Source organism: Lampetra fluviatilis, chromosome 21 (genome assembly GCF_964198595.1).
Source record: "Lampetra fluviatilis chromosome 21, kcLamFluv1.1, whole genome shotgun sequence".
Classification (NCBI taxonomy): Eukaryota; Metazoa; Chordata; class Hyperoartia; order Petromyzontiformes; family Petromyzontidae; genus Lampetra; species Lampetra fluviatilis.
Genome location: NC_136295.1, coordinates 2,223,457 through 2,248,232, shown reverse-complemented (window position 1 = coordinate 2,248,232; position 24,776 = coordinate 2,223,457). Strand labels below are relative to the sequence as shown.

Here is a 24,776-nt window from a genome sequence, read left to right as displayed (position 1 = left end):
GGAACATTTAATTGTATATTAAATTGAACTTTAAACATTAAATGCTGTTCACAACGCAGCCTCAACACGACAGTACATATGAAGCTGTCTTACTTGGAAGTATTTTTGGGAAGATCTACTTAACTCTTGTGAGAATTCAAGTAACTTGGACAATCGTAGCAATGCCACTTTTTTTTAACCAACTCGAGTTGAAGCCAGCTCAAGGGCACTCGAGTCGACTGCAGTCGGCCGTCTATGGATATGAGGTATTTGTGTCGTCTTCAGGTCCCTGTGGTGAAACTTAATCTACGGTGAAGGGTAGACTAAATGGTGTGGAAATGACAAAGCATTGCCATGTAGACAATACTATACAGGAATCACCTGCTGGGAAATGCCACTTAACTCAAAATCACTTCAAGTAAACTCTATTTTCCCATAGACATAATGTTTACATCAGGTGTTGCATTCCTAGCCTATATTTCCGTAAAACAATGCGTGACTAAATGTGATGAAGTGTATAAAAATGGTTATGTTTATGAGTTGACACACATGTTAATCAATAATAAATACCAAATAATAAGATAAACTTTCCAGGGATGGTTGAAGAGTTTGCTGATCGAGGCCACTTCGGGTAAGCAGTGGTGGAGTTATGCAGACGAAGGGGCAGCATTTGCTGCCTCTTCATCTGACTATGAAGCTGGAGCCAGGGGAATGTTCACCAGAGGAAACTACAGAAAAAAATAAACTTCAAAGACTATAAAACAACCTAGCACGCGTCGTCATTGGCCACACTCATCCCCGTCTCGACTCACTCGCCTGTCTCCGTGCCCTCAACTGGCTACCCATCGCCAGTAGGGTCATATACAAGATCGCCTGCCTCTGCCACCATGCCTTCACATCTGCCTGCCCGCCGTACCGTTCTTCATTATTGACGACTTGCAGCTCAGCACACGGCAGACGCCTGCGCAGCGCGACTCACGACCTCCTCTTGATACCAAGATCCAGGATGGTCATGTCTATGCGCCGCTTCTCGGTGGCAGCCCCAACAGTCTGGAACGCTATCCCTCTGCACATTCGCAGCATCACCTCAATCGCCTCCTTCAAGAGACACTTAAAAATTCACCTCTATAACCACGCTTTCGAGCGACTCTGAGCTGGGCTCCGCGCCTCTGAGTTGCGGCCATTACGTCCGCAAATTTGCGCGCGTCATAAATTGCATTATTATTATTCTCTGGACATTCCGACTTGTATTGCAGAACGTTTCAAAATACCCATCCAAAGAAAGCTGGAGGGCATTTTTATTTCTGCTGGCACAGGTGATGCTCTGTAAATGTTCACAAGGATTCACGCCGCGTAACATGACATGCGTTGTGATTCCCCCATCCGTGCTGTTTGTCGTGAATGCAGAAACTGTACAGGCAAGGCTGGGAGGAGACAATCAGTAAGGGCTATGACTCTAAACTGGACGCCATCCCCATCAAGGCCGCCAAGGCTTCCAGAGACATCGTCAGCGACGTGAGTTTTAAAATCCTGCATCGCTAAAACGAACCTTTAGACCTCCTCTTCGGCAGAATGAGACATCGGTATTTCCTTCCCCTGTGAGATCTGTTCACTACATTTAAATTTCGGTCTCTTCTAGGGCAGTCATTTCGAATGCTGTGGTATTGGGGAAAGCAATCGGTGTGGCCATATTAGTTTCAGCGTGATATGAAAACACAACAAAAATTGTCTCATCACTCGGTAGATTCCCCTTTGTAGTAAGGATATGCAAATTTACACCACTACGCCAATTTTTTGTGTCATTTATCTGCGGTGGTAAATATGCCGAGGTTGACCTGCTGCCGTTCGTGAAAGACTGGCAGAGGAAGAGCTCATCAAATGTGCATTTTATTACCAGGTTGCAAAGTCTCGTTGTATAGGATCAACATAACCTTTGTGGCTGATGAACTAAAAAGATTGACACGATTCGATCTAACCCAAAAACCTCTATCATGGATACTATTGGTCGCGAAAGCCCTACTCATCCATAATAAATTAACATCAGAGAAATATTAAATACTCCCAAATACAACTGCCAGCAGTAGCAGAACACGCATGCCAACAAGGACACTCAATTGATTTTAATCATGTTGAAATTTTGTGCAAAACTAGCTACTACTGGCCAAGACTAATTAGAGAATCTATCGAAATTGAAAGAAATCAAAATAACTTTAACCGTTCGGATAGCTACCGTCTTAGTGCTGCGTGGAACCTCCTTCTGTTCGCCCCCTCACGGTTACTCACAGTACTCCTCTACACAGTGTTTAAATGCATGCCTATACAGGGCACCATACTTCAATAGGGATTACCGTTGGTACGGCTATTTTAATACACACAATGGACAGGAAGGACAAGATCAAAGGACTCGCATAATGAGCACGCATAATGTACATTGGCTCATTAATCCCCCCCACTTTGCGCAAGAGCGCAGAAGTGTGGTCACCACATCGACGCCTCTATATAAGGAATGAAACAGGTGGACTTCACAAATCTGGCTGTCGCCTGATGAAGCTAGTTGTAATTACTGGCGAAACGTCGTACTCAGATTGTAAATGTTGTGGCTTTGCTCTCCAACACTCCGGTGTGCTGTACTAGTGACGAATTGGCAAGTTCTGTTTACGTGACAACCCTTACTAGTTGGCTGTGTCGGGTAGTGGCGGGTTTTAACGACACATTTAAATATTTACGCGATCTAACCCAAAAAAAACCTCTATTATGAAAGCCCTACTCTGTGTTAAACTGACTAACCTCTATGGGGAGGATACTTTTCTTCACACCAAAAATTTGGAGAAACTCCGAATCAAGGGGGTCAAGCTGATGTCTTTGCTCGTGTTCCTCAAGAGCGCGGTCTAACCCAAAAACCTCTATTATGGAATCGTTTCTGTCGGCACATTGTGGGTTGCCAAGCAATACCGTCGAGATGTATTTCTCAAATGGACGTATAGTTATCACTTATCGTCATGTACGTAAACTCTACAGAAAAAGTACAAATCAAATATATGTCTAAACGTGTTTTTAAATATTTCAGAATAAAGTGATTTAGGATTGTTAATTTATTTCTTGTGATGATGCTTTTGTTAATGATATTGCAAAATGGCTTCTGTAATATGAATTTACAATTAAGGTAACTGGTGCATAAAGTTAAAACTAAGCATGTGTGATAAGGATTGATCGATATTCACACTTTCTAACCACTGAACGATGGCGAGATGTTAACTACCTCGTGGGTAGATTGTGGGTTCAATCCCGACCCTGACGCAGGTATATTTGGAGTTTGCATGTTCTCCCCGTGGTCAAATGGATGTTTCTCTGGGTACTCCGGTTTTTCCCTCCACATTTAGAATCAACATGTGGTTAGAGTACTTGGCTACTGTAAGCCACTTCGCTTCGGCTCAGTGGGCCTTACCTGCTAAAACAAAAAGAAACTGAACGGTTCTTCTCTGTCCACAGTACAAGTACAAGCAGGCGTACGAGAAGGCCCGTGGTCACATGGTCGGGTGCAGAAACCTGCAGGACGACCCCAAGCTCGTGCACTCCATGAACGTGGCCAAGATGCAGAGCGAGCGCGAGTACAAGAAGGGCTTTGAGAAGTCCAAGACCAAGTTCCACAGCCCTGTAGACATGGTCAGCGTGGTGGCCGCCAAACAAGCTCAGGCCATCGCTCGCAACTACGACTACAAGCAGCTCATCCACAACACCAACGTCATGCCGGACGCCATGAGCGTGCAGCTGGCAAAGCACATGAACCAACTGCAGAGCGACGTAAGGGCGGCGTGCTTCATGACGTCAAAGTGAACGAGATTTATTACATCGTGATGAGTTGCCCGTCCTGAATAGTAATGCTGATCATTTTTGTCATCTTGCAGGCATTTGAAGAATCATAATAGCATTTTTGAAAAAGACGTAAAATAATGCAAAATCCGCATGTTCTTGCTCACAGTGTTATTACGTTCTATGCATATGACCATGAACGTTGGTCCCACCAGAACATAACCCTGAGAATTCTAGTTGCATTTTTAAGTCTGCAGTGACCATAATGTCTGTTTTAACTTTACATGTAACAAAAACAAAATGGCTGTGTAATGCAATTGATATTTAAGACTTAGCGGTCCGTATATGAGTTACCACTTTGAGTCATGCTTCACGCAATGTTTATTCGTTGCAGAATTTGTACAAGGCAGACATGGATTGGATCCGTGGCATGGGCTGGGTCCCCATCGGCTCACTGGAGCAGGAAAAGGTGAAGAAAGCCGGGCAGATCCTGAGCGAGGCCAAATACCGGCAGCACCCGGACACCTTCAAGTTCACGTCCATCACCGACGACCCGGTGATGGTGCAGTCACAGATCAACGCCAAGCAGAACAGTGAGGTGAGTGTCCCAAAAATAATACGTTTGCATCAAATGTACCTTTCTGTGTAGTCCCTCGAAATTATTTAAGCCCTAGCCCGATGTCCAAGTCGACAAGGGAATGAGTTGGTGCTCACCCCCATGAGCCATTGGTTGAAATTCAATGTTCGGTGTTGATCACTCGATCTACAGTTACACTTGGGCAAATTTGTTCTGGCCAAGTCACTTCCAGCCTGAACTTACTTGAGCACAACGAATTGAAGCTTGTTTCCAGTACCCGAAGACCTGCCCCATTGGAGTTTATTTTTAAATAACTAAACAATATTTGGTTATTTCGGTAAAGTGACGTAGAAGGGAAGTAATAAAATAATAAAAAGAAAACATAATAAAATAATTCTCACGACGTTTCGGCCACAACGCAAGCAGCCGTCCTCAGGTGAAGACCAGGTCTGTCGGGGAGACAGGGTCTGAATGAAACACCACCACGCTTGGAGCGTATATTTAAGCTGGGTTTGAAGGGGGGAAGGGCGCCTTGACAAAATAATTTGCATATCAAGAGGAATTTAGCATATTTATGGGAAATGCAGGTATGTGATTAGTACTGCTTGTGAAATGCGTAGGTGGGCGGGGGTTTCAAAGTCATATTATGCCCGTGCATTATGCAGGATTAGCAGCATCAAAGGGAGGGGATAGGGGTAGCATTAATAAAGGGAGAAGATGAATCCCTGCAGTCACGAAAGCTTTAAATCGAAATTTAACCGCCACTACTATTGGGTCAACACAAACAAACTCTTGACATTTATTGACTTACCAGCAGTCAGGCTTGCTTGAACCAATGCCGGTGAACTGTTTATACGCAATGATCCTCTGTTCGGTCTGGGTCCTAGTTTGACGCAATAGCAGAGGTGGGACAAAGTCATTGTTATGCAAGTCCAAGTCGAGTCGCAAGTCATCAAATTCATGACTCGAGTCTGACTCGAGTCCAAGTCACATGACTCGAGTTCACATCTCATAGGTGGGACAAAGTCATTGTTATGCAAGTCCAAGTCGAGTCGCAAGTCATCAAATTCATGACTCGAGTCTGACTCGAGTCCAAGTCACATGACTCGAGTCCACACCTCTGCGCAATAGTATATAACACACAACACAACATTATAATTGGTATTGTTGTGGAGAATATGAGTAACACAATAAATGAGCGGACAATACACCTCCTTCACAAATCTGTCCCTTCACATCATATTGTTACATAAAATACACGCAGCTGTTAAGAAAACCGCTCTTCTTTTATCAACAATCTGCAGAGCAGCTGTGACATTTGCATTCCCAAAACGTGTTTTTCCACTGAAGTAAGACTTATGAAAAAAAAAACAGGTAATGTTTTCTTTGTATATTACTGGTAATACGCAACATGACTATCATCAAGACTTGTCAAACAGAAAATGGAATAAAAAAACTATGTGGGAGTATTTTCGATTTAAAGCTTTCGTGACTGCAGGGATTCATATTCTTGGTACTTTTGGTAAAGTCACGTAGAAGGGAAATAATACAATAATATTATTTCCCTTCTACGTGACTTTACCGAAAGAACCAAGAATATGTGGGAGTAGTATTCTTAAGTGGGTCTGACATTAGTTATGTTGGTCCTTAATTACTGTGGCCAGGAACCTTATTTTGAAATGTTGGAGCAAGCTGTGACTTTCTGATCAGTGCTAAATATGCCTGTCAACAAATACATTTTCGTTTTTTTGTTAGTTGACTCATACAGTAGACTCTCGATTATCCGCGCGCAGTTTATCCGATTTCTGGATAAACCGCACACCTGAGATTTTTACATAAATTAATAACTCGTGGATTTCCCTTTAAGCCCAAATTAATCATCTAAAGACAGTTATACATTGTTATTCTCGGAGAAGTTTATTACAAGTCACGTGCTTAAACCGAACAAATATGTTGTTCCGGTTAATTCGAAATCCACGTGATTGCCACTACAGTACAGTAGTTACATATATTTACAACAGTAGACGGAGTTTGATTGTTGTTGATTGGCGTGGCTCTGCTGCTGTCCACTTAGTGGGCCGAGTCTTCTGAGCGGGAACACTGAGCACGCGCACCGATTGTTCGATCGTTAGTATTCGTTCGAAATCTTCAACCAAAATCGTCAATTGTGCTTCATCTTGGTGATTTATCTTGTAATTGATTTTGTGAGTTTTAATTTACGAACCTCTGTGATGGCAGAGAAACAGAAGCGTGTTGTTTTAACTTTAAATCAGGATTTTTCAAACCCGTTTAATTAAGTGTGTTTTTGCATGGACTTTTGTAATAAAACAAGATCACTTCATTCTTTTTTCAAACTTTTGTTATGTTCATTAACAAAATCTATTTTCTTTACTTAAATCTTGACTTAAAGCTTTCGTGACTGCAGGGATTCCTATTGTTTGGGTCTTTCGGTAAAGCCACGTAGAGACAAACAATATCTCTACTTAAACATAATGTGTATCTATATTCATGTTTTTTTGCATAAAGATCCGCATAAAATGTATATTTTTGGATTATCCGCGATTTTGAATTACCTGCGGCTGTCCTCCCCGTCATTAGCGTGGATAATCTAGAGTCTGCTGCAATTGAACTCATTATCCACTCTGTCTCTCTGGCCTGTCTAGTTACGTGCTATGAAGAAGGACCCATTGCGCAAAGCGTCGCCTGTTATATATATTTTTTTCAAGGTTACGCAGTGTGATCTGAGGACGTATTCATGAATTGTACTTTTGTACCACTGCCAATGCAGCATCGCCGACATAATTTGTTCATTTAAAGATGAAAATTGTGCATTTGGTAACGTTTCATGGATGGTGTACAACTGAAGTTAACATTTTGGACTTCTTTTTTCCAGAAACTGTACCGAGCTGGTGCGGCAAAGACGCTGCAAAAGTATTCAATCCCTGCAGACTCCCCTGGATTCCTGCAGGCCAGACTCAACGCCTACAACTTCAGTGTGGTGAGATGATATGCTGCCAAACACTCCACAAGGAGAAAGGGGTCCATGCCAGGATGCTGAGCCTGTGCCTCTGAGATGATAATTTTCTTTTTTATTTGTACGTATGTTGAACTTTTTTGGCACTGTATGTAGCCAACCGTGCTAATCAGAGGTGCGAGGGTAGGACAACAAACTAAGCACAAAAAGCAGCTGTAAAGAAATACATTTTCAATCTAGCTTTAAAAGTGCATAGATGCAGTGGCTTCCTAGTAACGGAAGGAAGAGCGTTTTAGACGGTCACAGAAGCGCACCTGAAAGTGTGCGATGCAGTGACCGTCTTGAATGCAACTGGGCCACATGGAGAATAACAATGGTTTTCATTTCATAGTCTTATGTCAGTCACTGATGAGCACCATGCAAATATATGCACTCTTTATTCAGAGATCCCCACGTCCGTGTTACAATAATTATAGTATCCAGGCAGAATGTTACATTTCATACAGGGATATATGTGAAGTCCATCAGAAACTGGAAAAGTACCATTTGTCCCTATACCAGGCCTACTGGGATATTGAGTTTGTTAATATTTATTAACGGTATAGATAACACAAGCAAACAACTTCAAAGTATAAAAAAATACTGATCAAATGAAGGTTAGGCGTTGCTCATCTCCAATGATGGGTCCCGAGCAAGGTGTATGAATTATAGATTTATCTTAAAGGGGTCAGCCTTTTGACAACACGGAACTCATTTGATCGACCCTAGAAGGAGGCATGTGCTTAATCATCTCTCCGAAGGGACATTGCACAATGTGAGCCTTCCAGCTGTGAGTCAAGCACTCTGCCACGGCTCTCGCTCGCAACTACGACGACAAAGCATCTCTCATCCACAACACCAACGTGACGCCGGACGCCGTGAGCGTGCAGCTGGTAATAGCGCGCGAATCGGGGGTTTGAAAACTCTTGACATAATTTCCCGCTGTATTTCTTGCACTGTGTGTACCGTAGAATACCTACAAATCGGCGTGGGGGGAGACCATCAGGAAGGGCTACGACTCAAGAGCGGATGCCATCCCCATCAAGGCTGCCAGGGCCTCCAGGGACATCGCCAGCGACGTAATGGACATTCTTAAAACTAAAACACACAATCTGTACACCTTTACGCATTGTAATTGTTTATTTTGCATTAAACATTTATGCTATGTAGAAAAAGAGATACATGTGCATTATTCATATTGCGTCTGGTGTCAGTACAAGTACTACAAGCTCCGTTTCGAGAAGGGCAGAGGACATGTAAATTTTGAACTTTAAAGTAAAGTGAAGAATGATTTAAGATTTAACAAAACAAAATGTGCGATAATGATGTGTCAACATTAACACTCTAACCTTCGTCCCACCGAACGGGTCTTGTGTCCACAGTACAAGTATAAGCAGGCGTACGAGAAGGCCCGTGGTCACATGGTCGGGTGCAGGGACATACAGGACGACCCCATGCTCGTGCACTCCATGAAAGTGGCCAAGATGCAGAGCGAGCGCGAGTACAAGAAGGGCTTTGAAAAGTCCAAGACCAAGTACCACAGCCCAGTAGACATGGTCAGCGTGGTGGCCGCCAAACAAGCTCAGGCCATCGCTCGCAACTACGACTACAAGACGCTCATCCACAACACCAACGTCATGCCGGACGCCATGAGCGTGCAGCTGGCAAAGCACATGAACCAACTGCAGAGCGACGTAAGAGGCCTTTGCCACGATTAATTGTTTGTTTTACGCAAGAGAGTCCCCTTTAAAACGGGACTGTTCACGATGCCCCTGCAAGTGTTAAAATAGTCCAACTCTCTATAATACACAAGCTAAATCATACAATTAAATAATAGTTTGAACACTGTGAGTTGTAGCTGAGTGAAATATTTACGTTATAATGTGCAGCTTCAGAACATTTACAGTGGTGGTGGCTATGCACGTGGCCTGTAATCCACCACTGTTGGAGGCAGCTAGGGTTGGTGGATCACACTAATATTGCGAAACTCCCTTCCTGTGGGCATTGAGGTGCTATACCGTGGCTTGGCAAAATGCAGTTCAGCAAGTGTGGACTAATTTATATCTATCCAACAGTGTTGCTCCCTCACACGTGTGGGTTTCCTCCGGGCGCTCCAATTGTCTCCGATATGTTGAACACGTATCAATGAATATTGGACAAACAGCCCGATGCAGGGCACTGCTGAAATACCCTAGAGACTCAGTGGGAAAATATTTGGAAATAGCATTTTTATTATCGTTATTTTTTAATTCAGAATCTGTACAAGGCAGACCTGGATTGGATCCGTGGCACGGGCTGGATCCCCATCGGCTCGCTGGAGCAGGACAAGGTGAAGAAAGCCGGGCAGATCCTGAGCGAGGCCAAATACCGGCAGCACCCGGACACCTTCAAGTTCACGTCCATCACGGACGACCCGGTGATGGTGCAGTCGCAGATCAACGCCAAGCAGCTCAGCGAAGTGAGTAACCATGCCGCTTTGAAGTTTGTACTGTGGCTAATGCGTATACTGTTGCCCTCTTACCTAACGTTTTAACATATATACAGTCGATTATCAAAGTGCATTACATACTACACGCAACAACTTAAACAATGAAAACACTACATATACATGTTGTTACGACTAAATAACGAACGAAAACAGAAAATGTACGGCACGATCAGGCGGAAAGTGCGTTGTGTAATTTCTGCGTTCGCCAGAGCACCAGTCTAAAGGCGATCTTCAAACAAACACAAGTTTTTTGTTGAAACAAGAGCATAGCAGTGCTACGTACAGGAGGCTCATGAACAGCAATGTGTTCAGTTGCGTTAGCGAGCAATATACAGGACGGTAAACACAGCAACGTTTTACAGGATATATATTTTTTTGTCTATTTGTATGTTTATTCATGCCAATTTCACGTAGTAAACACATTTAAAAGCACACAAAAAAAATATACACAAAACCTAAAAACGCAACGTTATCCAAGAATGTGCAAAAAAAGCTCTTTTAAATAATGCTTGGCGATTATTATCCGACGTTTTGAAATTCTGGTCGCCCCCTCCTAACGCCACCGGATAATCTATGATCTCCTATACATAAATGTGTAATTTTGTATTTGCTTTGTTTACAGAACGAATAACAACAACTACCGCTCGCGTTGTGTAAATGCGTCGAGCGCTGTTATTATTGACGCGCAAATTCACTCGTGCCCCTCCCCACATATACGTGGTGGTCGGTAGCGTGCTGCGCCAACGCGAACATTTGTGTGGCCCTCTCTCGCGTGCCACGTTCTCATGGGAGCGTGGCGGCCACGGCTGTGATGAATCATTTAATTCTCGTTGCTTCGCGACAATGTAAAAAATGAATGCGATCGAGATTAGACAACGCGCTGGTCACCGCGCAGATGGACTCAAAGGAATTAGCGCCTGTTTCAGGTTTCCAGCACGGATTATTTAATCGCAGGATTTGTGAGAGATTTGTGTAGAACTTATTTCGCACGATACGCACCCAACTACGCTAACCTGGGGTGCAGGAGAAGGCTAAACAAACTAAACACAAAAAGCAGGTTTAAAGAGATTCGTTTTCAATCTACTACACACTGAGTACACATTCACTACTACACACTCGCTACTACACATTGCTACACACTCACTCCTGTTAGTCCTGTATGTATGCCATACCTGTCAATCCACACGGTTTACCCATATTCTTGTACAGGGAAATTGAGCTTTCAGGTCCATACGGCGTACAGCTGTTTCAATACGGGCAATGTCTTTGTGTTTCTCCCTTGTGATGGCACTTTGTAGGATGAAAGTTGAGATTTATAAGGGCACGGGATGACCAATAAGGTCTGAATTGGTCTGTAATAAGGCAGGCACTGATAACGGGTTGATAGCAATGGCTATGTTGAACTTCTTTCGCACCGTACGTAGCCAACCGAGCTAATCGGAGGTGCGGGGGAAGGACAGCAAACTAAACGCAAAGAGCAGTTCTAAAGAAATTAGTTATCAAAATCTAGATTTTAAATTGTATAGCTCTCAGTCGCTTCCTAAAAGTTGCCAGCAGATTGAGGATATCTACTGTCAAACTACAAGGGCATTTGTTTTGTGTGAGTATTTTAATGAGTTGGTATAAAGTTATTTCTACATATCCTCCATCCGTACGTGTCTGCTTTCAGTTGTTAGCTACTGTATTTGTTTTATACTGTGGATGATTTTAGTTTGCCAAATCCTCTTTGAAGTACATCTCATTGAATAACCCATGGTTAATTATCACAGTGCCGGATCACAACTCTGTGAAATGTTTTATAGATTTTTTTACAGCGTTTACAATAAACCCTTTGCATTTCTCGATTTAAAGCTTTCGTGACTGCAGGGATTCATCTTATTGGTTCTTTCGGTAAAGTCACGTAGAAGGGAAATAATAAAATAATAAAAATAAAACATAATAAAATAATTCTCACGATGTTTCGGCCACAAGGCAAGCAGCCGTCCTCAGGTGAAGAACAGGTCTTTCCGACAAACCTGTTCTTCACCCGTTGTGACCGAAACGTCGTGAGAATTGTATTTTTGCAGTTCATTTAATTTACTTTTGATATAGGATTCTGGGACACCTTCACGATTGCCCCGTACGGGAAGTCATATTTCCAATTTTGTCCATTTGTGTTCCACCAAAATGCATTGTGATTGTGACCTCTCTATTCAGAGAAGTCGCAATTCAATGTAAACCCATTCTTCGTGAGCAGAGGAATCAAATATTTAATATCCCACCTTAATACCCACCTGATTGGCATTTTTTTCTCAAATGAAACATCGTATTGTAGAGCATAGTATTTATCTCCAACAAAATAAACACGACAGCAGGGTTTTCCGAACTCGGTTTCTTCGCGTTTACTCATTTACTCTCGATTCAAATACAAGTTAACTCGTTCCACGCTGCACGTGGCCGATGATTGTTAAACACACACCCCAATGACGGGCTGAGCCGTTCACGCTGTCTGCGTTAATAGAGCCGATTCTAACTCATATCAAGATCTCAATGTGAGCGTGTATGTGCACGTATTCTTGTGTGTGTGTGCATATATAAACGTGTTCCGTGTGTGTGTGCACGTATTATGTGTGTGTACACGTGTTCTGTGTGTGTACACGTGTTCCGTCTCTGTGTGTGCACGTGTTGCATGTGTGCACATGTTGCGTGTGTGCGCACTTGTTCGGTGCGTGTGCATGTGTTCCGTGTGTGTGTGCACGTGTTGCGTGTGCGTGTTCTGTGTGTGTGTACGTGTTGTGTGTGTGTGTGCGTGTGTTCTGTGTGTGTGCACATGTTGTGTGTGTGTGCGTGTGTTCTGTGTGTGTGTGTGTGCACGTGTTGCGTGTGAGTGTACTTGTCCCGTGTGTACGTTTTCTGTGTGTGTACGTATTCCACGTGACCCAAACACGTCATGGAGTTTGGGAAACCCTCTACTGTAGGTTCCTCTATAAATTAGTCGTCTGTTACCTGCTAGAATTCAGTTTCTTTATTGGACTATATGTATGTGTGTCATTTATCTCCCTTATTCCTGTGAGAGAGTGGCCAGCTTTTGGTGTGACCTTGCTAAGAGGTAGAACAACGAGCGGTTTCACGGTAATTTTTTTTTAAAGAATGAAACGCGTTCTTGGAAGCAACTGCTAAAAGTCCGATGTAACATCGCGATTACACAAATAAAGTTGCCATATGGGGGATCGACTCATACGTGATTTATTTACGTGTAAAACGTTGTAACCAGGACTGGACTGTAGCGCCCCGTATGTTTCTCTCACGTGTAGAACGCTAACGTGCAGCGTGTGTGGTTGATTGACAGAAATTGTACAGAGGAGCCTGGGAAAATGATAAGAACAAGATCCACGTGATGCCCGATGCTCCAGAATTCCTCTTGGCCAAGACCAACAGTGCGAACGCCAGTGAGGTAAAGCAGCCATTGCAAGACATTTATTTCAACTGAAATATGTATGTGGAAATGTTAATTGTGTAAAATAATGCCAGTAAGCGTGCATCGTTGCACCAACGTTGGTCCAACGTTCCATATGTATTGGGTATCTTTCCCTTAGCTTTTCAACTACATATAACATGTGTAAGCGCTTTTCGTGTAGTTAAAGCACATGCACACAATTAGTAAAGTATTCCCACATTAATACATATGAACGTGACTTATTTGCACGCATAATATGTTGCATTTAGCAATGTTTATTTTTATTTTTACATGTACACGGAGACTCTTACCCACAGTGATCCAAATGACTTATTTCCATACAGAAACTCTACAAGCTGGGCTGGAAGGAACATCTTAACAAGGGCTATGATTCACGATCAGACGCCATCGCTATCAAAGCTGCCAAGGCCTCCAGAGACATCGCCAGTGATGTGAGTGATATTAAAACAATACAAGCATGGTTACAATTTTTTTTCGCACTTTTCCGTCCATATGGCAAGGTAAACTTGCAAGATTATCCATGTGAATATCGAGGTTATTAAGCCATTTAATAGCCTCTATCGAGGCTTGGTTGATGTTGGTAATATTACTCATGTGGGCAGTGTTGGATTATTAATATGATGTACATTTTCACACTTTATTACCAATCACGCTAACCAACCACTCACACATGTTTTCATGCAATCTTCCTACACGCAGTACAAGTACAAGCTGGCGTACGAGAAGGGCAGAGGGCACATGGTCGGGTGCAGGAACCTGCAGGACGACCCCAAGCTCGTGCACTGCATGAACGTGGCCAAGATGCAGAGTGAGCGCGAGTACAAGAAGAGCTTCGAGAAGACCAAGACCAAGTACCACAGCCCCGTAGACATGATCAGCGTGGTGGCCGCCAAACATTGTCAGAAGCAGGTCAACGACTTCAACTACAGGACCTACCTGCACCAGTGGACCTGCATGCCCGACCAGAACGACGTCATCCAGGCCAGGAAGGCCTACGACCTGCAGAGCGACGTGAGTACAACACCTTGGATGTTTATTTGATTATAAACATATTTATCTGAAACGTTTCCATAAATTGTGCGATTAATTGCACATCTTTATTGAGTGTGTTTACACCTCCGATTAGCGCGGTTGGCTACGTACAGTGTGAAAGATGTTCAGCATACATACAAAATTAAGTGAGTGCTCTAATTAACGTAAATTTTCTCATTCATAATGAACTCTCCACTGAGTGTTTTGTTACTCTGAAACTATTGATGGAATTCGGCATTTAAATGTGATTGTTACGTACATCCCAGCTATGTTTTACACTCGATTCACAAACGTACGGAGGTTGCCATATCGGTTTGAGCATTGGCGTTGTTCATTTCAGTACCTGTACAAGGGTGACCTGTCATGGCTGCGTGGCATCGGCTGGGTTCCCATCGGCTCGCTGGAGAGCGAGAAGGTGAAGAAAGCCGGGCAGATCCTGAGTGAGGCCAAATACCGTCAGCACCCGGACACCATCAAGTTCACGTCCATCACCGACGACCCGGTGATGGTGCAGGCGCAGATCAACGCCAAGCAATTGGACGCAGTAAGTGACGCTAATATGGACTGAGAGACTATTTGAAGATGCTGAATGGAAAGTAAAATGTTATTTTGAAAAAATATAGTGATATTGCATATTCAACTTCCTATTATCTCTTCATACTGACATCTTTGGCCCTTAGAGTGTGAAAAGGAGTATGATCCTGAGTTATGATTTTGCTGAAAATGGATTTTGGTTTCAATGAAAGGAACAATGACATATTTGCATTCAGACTTTTAAAAAATTGCGTTTCCAATTGAACAAATGGAAAACAGATCGATTGTGCTGGCTTTAAAGGGAATGGAGAATGTTAAATTCGCTGAAAAGGGCGGCGGCTTCATGTCTCACCAGTGTATCGTCGTATCTGCTTTGTTTTTGTGTCGAAAATAGAAACGTTACAAGGAGGCGTGGGAGAAGGCCAAGACCAGCATTCACATCATGCCCGATGCCCCAGAGTTCCTCCTTGCCAAACTCAACAAAGTGAACGTCAGTGAGGTACCGAACTCGATGAGGCCTCACGCTATCCCTGACATGTGGTCTATCAGCATCCTTATAGCACCTCTCTGACTTATTGTTGCTTTTGTTTTCAAGTGTAAGAATTCAACGAAAACTATAACATCACATTTATTTATTATCAAAACGAATAATCACTTGACAGTTTTTAACCGAAATAAGCATTTGTACATGTGTACATATATAATCCAAAGTATATGCTGGGATTTTTCTCATCTCATTCTCAATATATTCGTTTAAATGAAATAGATTTACAAGCACTGATTTTTTTTACAAGCAATCTTTCTTTGGCCCTTGAGTCAGGCTTCAAATGACATGACAGATGTTGTTGGCTTAGAGATTTAAAATTCCCTTTCATTGATTTTGCCAAGCACTGATGGATGTAGAGAAGTAAAATTCACTGTACAAATGTCATCTTTTAATATATTTATCTTACCAGTGATTCATCAAGGGGGCCCATTTTAGAAGATCCTAAGATCAACTTGACTAGTTATTAGGTGAAAAAGCTTCAGTGTCAGCTTTTTACACATTGATTGTATTTTGCTTAAATTACTCGTGGATATTCTTGGTTCTTTCGGTAAAGTCACGTAGAAGGGAAATAATAAAATAATACAAATACACCTGATGACGATTGCTTGTGTTGCAGCTGAAACGTCGTGAGAATTTTTATTGTTTTATATTTGTATTATTTTATTATTTCCCTTCTATGTGACATTACCGAAAAAACCAAGAATATGAATCCCTGCAGTCACGAAAGCTTTAAATAAAATATTTACTCGTGGATGACAAAACTTAATTCCTCATCGAATTTTGGAAGGGCCACTCTTCAATTAATCAATGAATCTTTATTTTACGTGCCAATATTGGCCTACATAAAGTAGGCGTCATTGCACATTACAGGCATACAGGAACGTTACATGGGGTACAGAGCAACAGGAATGAAAGAAGAAACCTATTCTCAGGTTTTTTCGGTAAAGTCACGTAGGTAAAACATTAAAAGTCATTACTTTTAATGTTTTACCTACGTGACTTTACCGAAAAAACCTGAGAATATGAATCATTGCAGTCACGAAAGCTTCAAATCTAGAAGAAGAAACCTGTCATGACCTAAGCAGCTAACACTGACCGAGCAAAGAAAATTGCAACTTTGCACAACGAATAGCATAAGAAAGGTGAGTTGTAAATACAAATTAATGAAAAGTAAAGAGACGGTTTATATTTTCAAATTTTAGATTTCATGAGTGGGCTAGTCTGAATAGGTGAGTCTTGCACAGACCACAGAATCGAAGGACACTCGACGCAGTTGGGGAAGTCCGGTGAGCCGTCACCAATCATGTGAGCCGTCCTGTTTATTACAAGGCACGTGTCGCACAATTATTAATTCTGAAAGACTACTACGATGTTAATCCTCGAATATTATCTTCCAGCTTATCACATATTGCCACTGTTATTGTTGATGAACGCCGTCGTAGAAAAGAGTCCCATATCATTTTGAGGGGATGTGCTTTTGGAAATGATCCCCCGCCATTAGTAATAAGCCTTTCCTACCATCACGGGGCAACCAAAATGTTAACTTAAATATATATTTAAATTATTAAGAATGAACTTGTTCTAAAAAAATGTCAGTAAATTATTTCAATGCATTGATACATTTATATTTAGCTTCGGGTAATCATGAAATCTGCCGTACATTATATTAATGTCATAAACAATATTGTCGCAATACATTGTCAAACAGAAACACTACAAACAAGGGTGGCTTGATACCATCAAGAAGGGCTATGACTTGAGACTGGACGCCATCTCCATCAAGGCTGCCAAGGCTTCCAGAGACATCGCCAGTGACGTGAGTGTTTTATTCTTATGCCGTTTACAATTGTCAGTGGGGCGTCACGGTGGCGGGATGTTCACTGCCTCGGCTGGTATACAGGAGGTCGTGCGTTCGATCCTGATGCCTGTATAGTTGGAAATTGCATGTTCTCTCTGCCCGTGATTGCGTGGATTTTTTCCTTCGGGTCCTCTGGTTTTTCCCTCCAGATTTAGAATCAACATGCGTTTAAGAGTATTTGGCTGCTATAAATTTCCACGTGATAAGCCACTTCGTTAAGCTATCATTTATGGCCAGGTCACTTCTGAAAAAGAACTATGTAGTTCAGTGGGCCTTACTTGGTAAAAAGTAAAAAATAGTTTCGTTTGTAGTTTTTAAGTTATCCTCAACCGCATGACTGGCTTCACTGGCCATTGGCTCAGTGGTGGAGCAAGCGGCTCGCAATATGAAGGATGCAAGTTCAAATCCTGGTTGGAGGTTGACTCAGCCCATCACCCCTCTGGGATCAATACAATGTATACTAATTTGTGGGAAAGTCAATCGTTGTTGTCCGATAGGATAAACTGACCACTGCCATTGGAATATGGAATATCCACCATTTCGTAAACCGGAGATGAGCAGCTCCTCAATCCTTATTGCACAGGCAAATACTATGACCTTTGGCCATGACTGCTTTTGTAACGCGAACATTCAGCTTTCATTTGATTCATGATATATATTTTATTTCAGTACAAGTACAAGCTGGCGTACGAGAAGGGCAGAGGGCACATGGTCGGGTGCAGGAACCTGCAGGACGACCCCAAGCTCGTGCACTGCATGAACGTGGCCAAGATGCAGAGTGAGCGCGAGTACAAGAAGAGCTTCGAGAAGACCAAGACCAAGTACCACAGCCCAGTAGACATGATCAGCGTGGTGGCCGCCAAGCATTGTCAGAAGCAGGTCAACGACGTCAACTACAGGACCTACCTGCACCAGTGGACCTGCATGCCCGACCAGAACGACGTTATTCAGGCCAGGAAGGCCTACGACTTGCAGAGCGACGTGAGTACAACACCTTGGAGGTTTATTTGATTATAAATCTGCTATTTCTGTGAAACGTTTACATAGAGAGCGTGATTAATTGCACACCTTTATTTGGTGTGTCTTTGTTAATATGAAACTTAAATCTGTAATTCACATTGGCTCTCTTGTTAATGATGAAACTCTCAGCTTAGTGTTTTGTTGTTCTTTAAAATTGGCAATATAAAACAATTGATGGAACTCAGAGTTTAATGTTATGTTGTAACGTAACATTGAAAAAGATTTTCATAGATCATCGGACTCCTCAAGTGTAAATAAATATGCTGATTCTTAATGTGATTGTTACTTAAATCTCAGCTATGTTTTACACACGATTCACAAACGTACGCAGATTGCCATTTTTGGTTTGAGCGTTGGCGCTGTTCGTTTCAGTACCTGTACAAGGGTGACCTGTCGTGGCTGCGTGGCATCGGCTGGGTCCCAGTGGGCTCGCTGGAGAGCGAGAAGGTGAAGAAAGCCGGGGAGATCCTGAGCGAGGCCAAATACCGTCAGCGCCCGGACACCTTCAAGTTCACGTCCATCACCGACGACCCGGTGATGGTGCAGGCGCAGATCAACGCCAAGCAGAACAGCAATGTGAGTTCAAAGAAAAGTGACATGTAACATTGTTCTTACACAGTAGTACAACATGATCACGATTACTTATTTCCACCTGTTCCATCTCCATAGGGGAGAGTGTCCAGGCTGCACATGCGTGGATTTGTCCCACACATATATATCATACTCATTCAAATGGCTAAAACACCTTCAGGATCGCAAAGCTCGGGGGTGGGGTGGGGAATTTGGCACTGGCTCACTGCCTGACTGGCTTTCCCGCGAGCCAGTGGATTCTCACACCTCCAAGTCGTATTCTTACTTCGATTACGAGCGAATGCCGTGCCTGTTACACGGTCAGTGAACGGAGCCATCGTTGATGGGATTCCACTGGCAAATATGGACGGAGGAGGATATATCTGTAACATTTACTGAAGACAGAGTAGATCAAAGTGATGAAAGAAACAGGTGAGCAAGAACAGAATAGAGTGCTTTTTGGAAAAAGGCATTTAATTATGGAAAGAGGACAGTGTTTCATCATTACATACTGGCTACAATGACGTGAATTAGAAACATGGAAACTGGCAGAGAAAATGGAAGAAAAAACTAAAATGTACAACAACAAGGCATTAAAATAACAATAATAACCTCTACTTTATAAAGTGCCTTTCATATTGTAGTATTTCAAAGCACTGCATACAAATAAAACTGCAGTATACATACAATCTAAGTGAAACAGAAAGCTGAAGGTAACAGTATCAATGACTACTCTGGAAATTCAAATAAAATGAACAACTATGATAAAGACGAACAATAATAATTGCAGAGTAATCCAATGAGACAACAACATTGTTTTTCAAATCTTAAGTTACAGCGAAAGCCTGTAAAAAGATGCATGTTGGGAATTAAAATTGAGAATGGAAAGCTATTCACCTGCCTATCAGTATTATTTTAATAAAGTGGAATATTATCACAATTATGGATTTAAACGAGCCAATAATAAAGAGAGTTGCAGTAATCGAGCAATTATATATTTTATTGATGGTTTCAGCAGTGGTGGATTTACAGATTAGCCAACTGTGTGACGAGAAAGGTGAGTTTGATTGACACTCGTTACACACACCTTTACAATTTGTAGGTTTAAGTGAGGAAGAATTGATATCCAAACTTTTGATTAACTATACCTGAATAATTGCCAACTGAAGGCTAAACGCAAACGGACAGGCGTTCCTAACACTGCAATTGGATCGTAATATGGAATAAAATATTTAAAAATACTTTTTTTAAACACGCTTTAATGAAATGTACTGTCCGAGCTGCCCCTCCCCCTGCCCCCTTCCCCCACCGCCCCTCCCCTCCTTCCACATCCCCCGCCCCTCTCGGCGTGGCTCCCCGTGGCTTGCCGTGACGCAAGGGACCGTGGCGATTTACAGGCAACGTCAGTTGAGCGTCGACAATTAGATCCGTTAAAAAGATTGTTTAAAAAATATATATATATTTATTATGATAGAATATAGTATTGTCATCAGTATGACATAGCTATACGAAGTTTGCAGTCGATACGACATTGGCAATACGGTTGAAATTGAGTTACAAGAATTTTGGATACAACATATACAGTAAGTTAAATAAAAGCGTGTAAAAAGTTTTAAAATAGGTGTTTTGGATTTTTTATGATAGAATATCGTGTTGTCATCAGTATGACATACCTATACGATGCTTGCAGTCGATAGCACATTGGGAAGTGTGTAAAAATTGAGTTACAAGATTTATTTTTTAAGGATACAACAGACGAAGTGAGTTAAATAAAAGCGTGTAATAGAAATAATAAAAATGAGCACCCCCGAATGGTAAAATACATCTACGCATTCATCGGCACATCTTTATGTCAACAGTTGTGACGATTACACTGCCACAAATCCTCTTCTGATCAATGGAAAAAAACACAACAGCGAACGACACATGCTATAATCTAGTCCTGGTAATGCATATCCTCGTGTGTTTATGCTGCATTGCTATTTCTCATACTGATCATATATCTGGTACTTTCTCAGATGGTATAGATTTTTACATTTTCATAGTCATCATCATCTTAAACGCATTATTGCCATACTTTACGTCTGCAGAGCTTCAATGTTCTTTTTTAAATGTTGATCGATCATGATGCTCTTTGCATGCGAGTGATCTGAGCTCTTGTGTCGCACCCTAAAACCTCCACCACTCTTTTGTAAACATACAGAAACTATACAAGGATGCCTGGGAGAATGCCAAGACCAAGATTCACATCATGCCGGACGCTCCAGAGTTCCTCTTGTCCAAAACTAACAGCGCCAATGTCAGCCAGGTAAGGCCTGCACACAGTTGTCAATCGATAAGGTCAAAACATAACATGTATTAATAGGTTTGCGGTATAAATACGTAATCGATCGTTATTTTACATCTTCGTAAAGCACAGAGCATTGCCTGGTACTTTATACTAGTAAGCGTAGAAGTCAATGCGATGTTACGTTAATCCCATGAACCACCTCACTTAACCTTTGATCCAGGCAACCGCATAATTATCCTTTACTCAACAATGTAACCAATCCTTCTTGGCTGGGACTCCAACCCTTATTTGGTTTATCACCGAAACTCGGTGACAGCCAGCCGTCATTGGGCATTGTTCATCCTCTAAATACTCCGAAACAAATTGGCTAATTACCCCTCCGCCCCCACCTCCCGTCATCGCCTCTTCTCATCATGTCGCCTTGCCGAAGCTCCTCTCTGTTACTCCTTCATGTAACCCGGCGTGAGATCCGGCTAGGAAGGAGCTCGCTTCGTGGTTTTGTGTCAAATCCCTCCCATCCCTGACCTTTTAAAATTATTTCTTTCGATTTATAAGATTTCCCTTTTGCTTGCGGGTGTGGTTGGCGAACCCCGTGCAAGTTGCTGTTATCTAGTTCTGTGTTACCCGCCATCAGTGTTACTCGAGTGGTGCATGACCTGAATGTTATTTGATCATGTGTGCTACTCAGTGTCTACAACATTGTTATTTGTTTATTTGCTGCTGTAAACTCACTTTTTTTCACCAAGGTACTTCGTGGGTCATTCTTCTAAAACAGCTTAAGCTGAATGTTTCTTACTCACTTAAACAAATACAATCAATCAAGCAAAAACAACTCTTATCCATGACTAAAACTTCTCATTGTTTAACATATTTCCATGTTTCCATTTATCCACGTGTTTTTTTTTATGCAGAAACTCTACCGACAAGGCTGGGAGGAGACCATCAGAAAGGGCTATGACTCGAGAGCTGATGCCATCCCCATCAGGGCTGCAAAAGCTTCCAGAGACATCGCCAGTGATGTAAGCTCATCGTGCATTATTGTAAAGGTGTTGAGAACTTTAGTCATGTTTATTAATGCGTGTACCAACTCTGCCACTTCTAAAAGCAAAATTGTGATCCTGTATTTGACTTCAGTACAAGTACAAGCTGGCGTACGAGAAGGGCAGAGGGCACATGGTTGGGTGCAGGAACCTGCAGGACGACCCCAAGCTCGTGCACTGCATGAACGTGGCCAAGATCCAGAGTGAGCGCGAGTACAAGAAGGGCTTCGAGAAGACCAAGACCAAGTACCACAGCCCCGTAGACATGATCAGTGTGGTGGCCGCCAAGCATTGTCAGAAGCAGGTGAACGACGTCAACTACAGGACCTACCTGCACAAGTGGACCTGCATGCCCGACCAGAACGACGTTATTCAGGCCAGGAAGGCCTACGACCTGCAGAGCGACGTGAGTACAACACCTTGGAGGTTTATTTGATTATAAATCTGCTATTTCTGTGAAACGTTTCCATAGAGAGTGTGATTAATTGCACACCTTTATTGAGTGTGTCTTTGTTAAATATAAACTTAGTTCTGTAATTAACATTTGTTCTCTTAATGATGATGAAACTCTCAGCTTCGTGTTTTGTTACTCTTTAAAAATTAGCAATATAAAAAATTGATGAAACTCAAAAGAGTTTAATATTATGTAGTAACATAACATTGAAAAAGTTTTTCATAGATCATCGGACTCCTCAAGTGTAAATAAACATGCTAATTCTTAATGTCATTGTTACTTAAATCTCAGCTATGTTTAACACTCGATTCACAAACGTACGCAGATTGCCATTTGTGGTTTGAGCGTTGGCGCTGTTCGTTTCAGTACCTGTACAAGGGTGACCTGTCATGGCTGCGTGGCATCGGCTGGGTCCCAGTGGGCTCGCTGGAGAGCGAGAAGGTGAAGAAAGCCGGGGAGATCCTGAGCGAGGCCAAATACCGTCAGCGCCCGGACACCTTCAAGTTCACGTCCATCACCGACGACCCGGTGATGGTGCAGGCACAGATCAACGCCAAGCAAATCAACGACGTAAGCAGTGAAAGGTTTTTTCTCATTCTTCTTCCAGACACCCAATCTTTTCCAATGTGCGCACGAAAAAATGTCAAAGCTTTTTTATTGTTTGAATGAAAAACACGGTACACGGAGTGTTTCCTTCTTACATATGCCACGCGGTCACTTTAAGACTTTCTTCTTTTCATGTTCTAATTGCATTTTTGAAGTGTGATGTCATCGTGCAAATTTTGAGCCCTTGTTAATTGTGGTCTCTGCCAACAGAAACTGTACAGGGCAGCCTGGGAGGGCTGCAAGACCAACATTCACATCATGCCAGATACGCCACAGATAGTGTTGTCCAAACTCAACACTGCCAACATGAGTCAGGTACATGGCTCGTATTTACATTGCCGCACGTTCTAATTGTCATTCGTAATTATTGTTACTTCGTTGTTTTGTTCTAAATTTGCTCGTTGATTTTGCGCTGATAGAAACTGTACAGACAAGGCTGGGAGGAGACCATCAGCAAGGGCTACGACTCGAGGGCAGATTCCATCGCCATCAAGGCCGCCAAGGCCTCTCGGGACATCGCCAGCGATGTGAGAAATACATTTCCCTTTTCTTGGCGAGATGTTAACTGCCTCGCATCAGTGTACAGGAGGTCGTGAGTTCGATCCCAACCCTTACGCCTGCTGTATATTTAAAGTTTGCGGTGTCTCTCTCCCCATGGTCGCGTTGAGTTTTCTCCGGGTCCTCCAGTGTTTCCCTTCACATTTAGAAACATGCGGGTATTTGGTTGTTGTAAATGTCCACATGATAAGACACTTCGCTATAATTTGTGGCGAGGTCGCTTCTGAAAAAGAGCTATGTAGGTCAGTGGGCCTTACCTGAAAATTTAAAATAGTTTAGTTGAATAAATAGTTTAGTTTTTCTACAAAACTCAAACACATGGCATAGGACGTTCAAGGGCACATTTTCCAGTGTTCTGGGCCCAGGACCATTTCAGATCACACTTACGGAGCTGCATAACCATAGTTGCATATAATTGGTAATTAATTTTTCATGACTTCGTTTTAACTATACATTTTGATTGTAGCCACTGTATACCCAGGCTTGAGAATTGCATCGCAGAGTCTGCTATGTCCACTTACATCAAGTGGAATGCTTTGGTAATAGCATCTAGGAATATTTGATTGGATGGTCAAGGGAATGGATATATTCACAGTATATTTGGCATTGACTAAGTGGCAAAAATATTTTGCGTAAGGTTATTCATTACTGATATAAAAGGGAAATTTGTGAATGTGTACCTGTTCAAAATGTTTAGCCGGGTAGTAAAGCTAGTTACTGATAAAGCAATACTCATAATAAATCCTTGTGACACGAATCCGGTTACCTGGGATCTGACTTGGTATTATTTTACTGTTTTGTACAATGTGACCTGATTAATGGGGTATTTCATGTTCGATAATTGTTATTATTACCTCTGATGAAGTTATAAGTAGGTACGACTTTTGACGATGTTGTGTTTATTGTTGTCACGGAATCACAAGAGTGTCTCAATAATTCACTG

At 42.3% G+C, this 24,776-nt stretch overlaps 1 protein-coding gene across 1 annotated transcript in view; it reads left to right on the top strand.

Annotated features, from left to right (window-relative positions):
* The window catches only part of NEB (nebulin), a 210,937-nt gene that overhangs the window by 54,430 nt on the left and 131,731 nt on the right, over window positions 1-24,776 (top strand). Inside the window, exons 36-56 of the mRNA XM_078865795.1 lie at window positions 1,387-1,494; window positions 3,469-3,780; window positions 4,184-4,387; window positions 7,260-7,364; window positions 8,351-8,458; window positions 8,762-9,073; window positions 9,634-9,837; window positions 13,196-13,300; window positions 13,648-13,755; window positions 14,024-14,335; window positions 14,697-14,900; window positions 15,285-15,389; window positions 17,146-17,253; window positions 17,965-18,276; window positions 18,688-18,891; window positions 21,089-21,193; window positions 22,087-22,194; window positions 22,310-22,621; window positions 23,036-23,239; window positions 23,486-23,590; window positions 23,695-23,802. Of these exons, the coding sequence (XP_078721921.1) occupies window positions 1,387-1,494; window positions 3,469-3,780; window positions 4,184-4,387; window positions 7,260-7,364; window positions 8,351-8,458; window positions 8,762-9,073; window positions 9,634-9,837; window positions 13,196-13,300; window positions 13,648-13,755; window positions 14,024-14,335; window positions 14,697-14,900; window positions 15,285-15,389; window positions 17,146-17,253; window positions 17,965-18,276; window positions 18,688-18,891; window positions 21,089-21,193; window positions 22,087-22,194; window positions 22,310-22,621; window positions 23,036-23,239; window positions 23,486-23,590; window positions 23,695-23,802 (3,753 nt within the window). The remainder of the gene's footprint in view (window positions 1-1,386; window positions 1,495-3,468; window positions 3,781-4,183; window positions 4,388-7,259; window positions 7,365-8,350; window positions 8,459-8,761; window positions 9,074-9,633; window positions 9,838-13,195; window positions 13,301-13,647; window positions 13,756-14,023; window positions 14,336-14,696; window positions 14,901-15,284; window positions 15,390-17,145; window positions 17,254-17,964; window positions 18,277-18,687; window positions 18,892-21,088; window positions 21,194-22,086; window positions 22,195-22,309; window positions 22,622-23,035; window positions 23,240-23,485; window positions 23,591-23,694; window positions 23,803-24,776) is intronic.